Source organism: Helianthus annuus, chromosome 1 (assembly GCF_002127325.2).
Source record: "Helianthus annuus cultivar XRQ/B chromosome 1, HanXRQr2.0-SUNRISE, whole genome shotgun sequence".
In the NCBI taxonomy this organism is placed as follows: Eukaryota; Viridiplantae; Streptophyta; class Magnoliopsida; order Asterales; family Asteraceae; genus Helianthus; species Helianthus annuus.
In genome coordinates, this window is record NC_035433.2 from 723,810 (window position 1) to 726,924 (window position 3,115).

A 3,115-nucleotide genomic window follows, 5' to 3' on the forward strand; every position below is an offset into this window, starting at 1 on the left:
TAGCAACAAATCATCAAGTTAATAATTTAAGAAAAAAACCTACAACATCACCATCAAAAAATTCATAATTAGTATCTGATAACAGAACAGACTTAAAATGTGTTTGTTAAACTGATGTAACTTGATTTAATACTATCTTCTGTTGCGAAGACACGTATGTGAAATGCAACAAAAAATACACACAATGGTATAAATATATTTTAAAACGATATGAATATCAAATTAAAAGAATGACATAATGAAGATTTAGACCTGGTTAAGATTGAATTTGGCGCAGAGCGCGGAAAGGATCTCATCATCGTTAGTGGCCATCGAAATACCATAGTTTTCAACCTGATGCTCAATGTTATAGTCTTTAACACTTATGATGAAAGCATACCTCTTTCCAACCAATGTGTCAAAGATCTCAGGATATGGGTTCGGTATCTCTCCAGAATTAACAACCTATGATTTTATAAAAATTAATATAAATTACAATGAGTAGAATGATTCCATAATTGAGAACGTACAATTTTATAAAAATTAATTTTAAATTATATATAGTACATGGCCAAATAACTGAATGCATGTATTTGTTACCTGATCTTGAATTGAAACTAACTCTGGGGCATTTTTCTGAAGAATCTTGTAAGCTTCAAAATCAAACAGTGTCAAAGACACAGTACCGGAAGAGTCTTGCACCCTAATAGGTATCTTGAACCTATCAAAGTTAAAAACAAATGAAAACATTAGTATTACTAATAACAAAAGTGTGGTTCATATTAGTATTTAGTATAAGGAAATAAAACTGTGATCTCAAACCAGGGAATAGAATAGATGTCGACTCCTTCACATTTATCATTTGTACACACCAACGATTTTTCATGATAAACATCAGATAAACCATCCGGATTTTCTTTCGTTACAAATCTTTCCTCCACACCTGACTTACAGTGGTTACAACCATTGTAATACCAAAGTTTATCAGTGCATATAGATGTGATTGTGCCAACAACCAAAACCTTCTTTGTCTATCAACATCAAACAAAAATAATTACACTTAGAAAAGACTTTTAAAAAAACTCAGCATGTAGAATACTTATAAGAAAATACACACCGTTGATATGGTTCCAAGGAAACCAAGAAGCATGAAATCAGGGTTATTAAGAAACTCATCTTCAACACTTGAGATAACGATTGAACCAACATGATCATTTGATGAAGATAAAGCAGAAATTTTCTCTACATACCTAAACAGATTCATGTGATCAAATTAAAACGTAAAAAATAAATGTAAGTACAAAATAATACTGTTCAATGTTTATATGCATATTACTAACTATACCTCTTCCTAAAAGAGGATATCTCTTCAATGTCAGTGTCAATAAAAAGTATGCTTAGCTCAAAGCCGTTTACAACACCACGCTTGCCTTAATTTAAAAATAAAACCAAATATAGATCAATATAAATAGTGTCAAATTTAAAACATATAAGTAAATCTAAAGATAAATCTATAACAATAAAAAAATTAAACTAATTAAGTTTAAATTGTACCTTTGTAAAGGTTGACCATACCAAAATGACAAAGGATAACAACATATTCTCTCGTTTCTTATCATTCATGTAAGCAAACATGTCAATAGTAAAACCATCCCACAAAGTAACCGGACACTTTTGGCCTCTAAAATATTAACATAAAACATAATAACATCAAGCAACCTTATAATGGTTTAAACGTCAAAATGCAACAACTTAATAAAAAGAACGCACTCAATGTCTTCAAGTCTAAGATTAAGTCTCTTGCCCCTGCTTCCATCCTTCTTTGACGTATCCTCTAGATTGAAACATACATCCACATAACCAATCCAATCTATAAACAAAAATATATTGTGAAAAGAAAACAGCGTAAGAAGTGATAACAATAAAAGAAAAAAACAATAAGACAAAACAATAGATATATATCATGTAGTGATTTACAAACCAATAACTGTATTAACTTCAAATTTATATTTAACAACATCCTTGAGGTTAACGAAATTAAAACGGTATTTCGGTCCAGACCAGTCAAAGCATTTCTCAACAGAAGTATAGAAATACAGTGATATTTTGTCATTTCTTTTGGTATACTTAGCAGAGGACTTATTAGTAGCAAGAGAAGGTTTGGTGATAAGAAGACATTCATCCAACTGAAGAAATTCCTTGAATTTTCCTAGCATCTTATGCAAACAGCTGGCTTGAATCATAGTTCCCTAAGAATATGAAACATCTGATTAAATAAAAAAGGTGTTATATTCATTTGGATATTCATATGTCCAAAAAAATTATAAGACAACTATATACGGTACCATCTCATCCATGAAGATCATATCAAGACGATATATTTCATTTTTGTTATTATTCATCATCTTCTTCGAAATACTAACAATCTTCACTCTAATCGAATAGTTGTTTGAGAATGTATTAAGATCGTTAAGCATGCTAACCTTTGCAACCTCCATTTGAAGAATGTACATAAAAAAAAGAATATGCAAAATATAAATATTGTTAAACGTAATATGATAATACAATAAGCATGGATGTTCTTAAAAAAAATATCAAGGTTGGAATTCAAGCTTACCGATTATCCAATAAAAATTTTAACTGAATGCAGTGGCAAATGTAATTTCAAATGTAGGGAGAGTATATCTTTATATGCTGGTTTATTAAAGTAATAAAATATTAGAAATGATATGCAAAGTAGGCAAAAAAAAGAGAAAGAACGTCAATTTTAAATTACCATTTTGTATATTTAGAATTTCAAAATTACTGACTTGATTTCAAAGCAATTGTCATAATTTCTTTTCTATATTTTATTTTAAATTTAATTAAGAAATAATAACCGTCAATTTGAAATTCACATTTTGCTTAACTCAAATGTCCAAAGCTCAAGAAATTAGCATTAATTACTGATTTGATTTGCAACAAATAGTCATTAACATCCAAGTGTATAGGAATTTTATTTGAAATTCACATTTTGCTTAACTAAATATAAACACTTAAACACTTTTAACATCCAAGTGTATAGGAATTTTATTTTATTAAAATAAAGATGAAACAACTGTTCAATTAATAGTACAGATGAAACCACTGAAGTGAT

General features: G+C 29.0%; 1 protein-coding gene across 1 annotated transcript; it reads right to left on the reverse strand.

Moving 5' to 3' along the window:
- Window positions 1-246: 246 nt before the first annotated feature.
- LOC110941220 (replication protein A 70 kDa DNA-binding subunit E-like) lies at window positions 247-2,477 on the reverse strand. Its single transcript, XM_022182847.1, has 9 exons — window positions 2,325-2,477; window positions 1,961-2,228; window positions 1,750-1,849; window positions 1,534-1,660; window positions 1,325-1,404; window positions 1,097-1,229; window positions 802-1,010; window positions 580-700; window positions 247-444 (listed from the first exon to the last, which is right to left on the reverse strand). Exons 1-9 carry the CDS (start codon window positions 2,475-2,477, stop codon window positions 247-249), a joined length of 1,389 nt encoding a protein of 462 aa, XP_022038539.1.
- Between the last annotated feature and the right edge of the window lie 638 nt (window positions 2,478-3,115).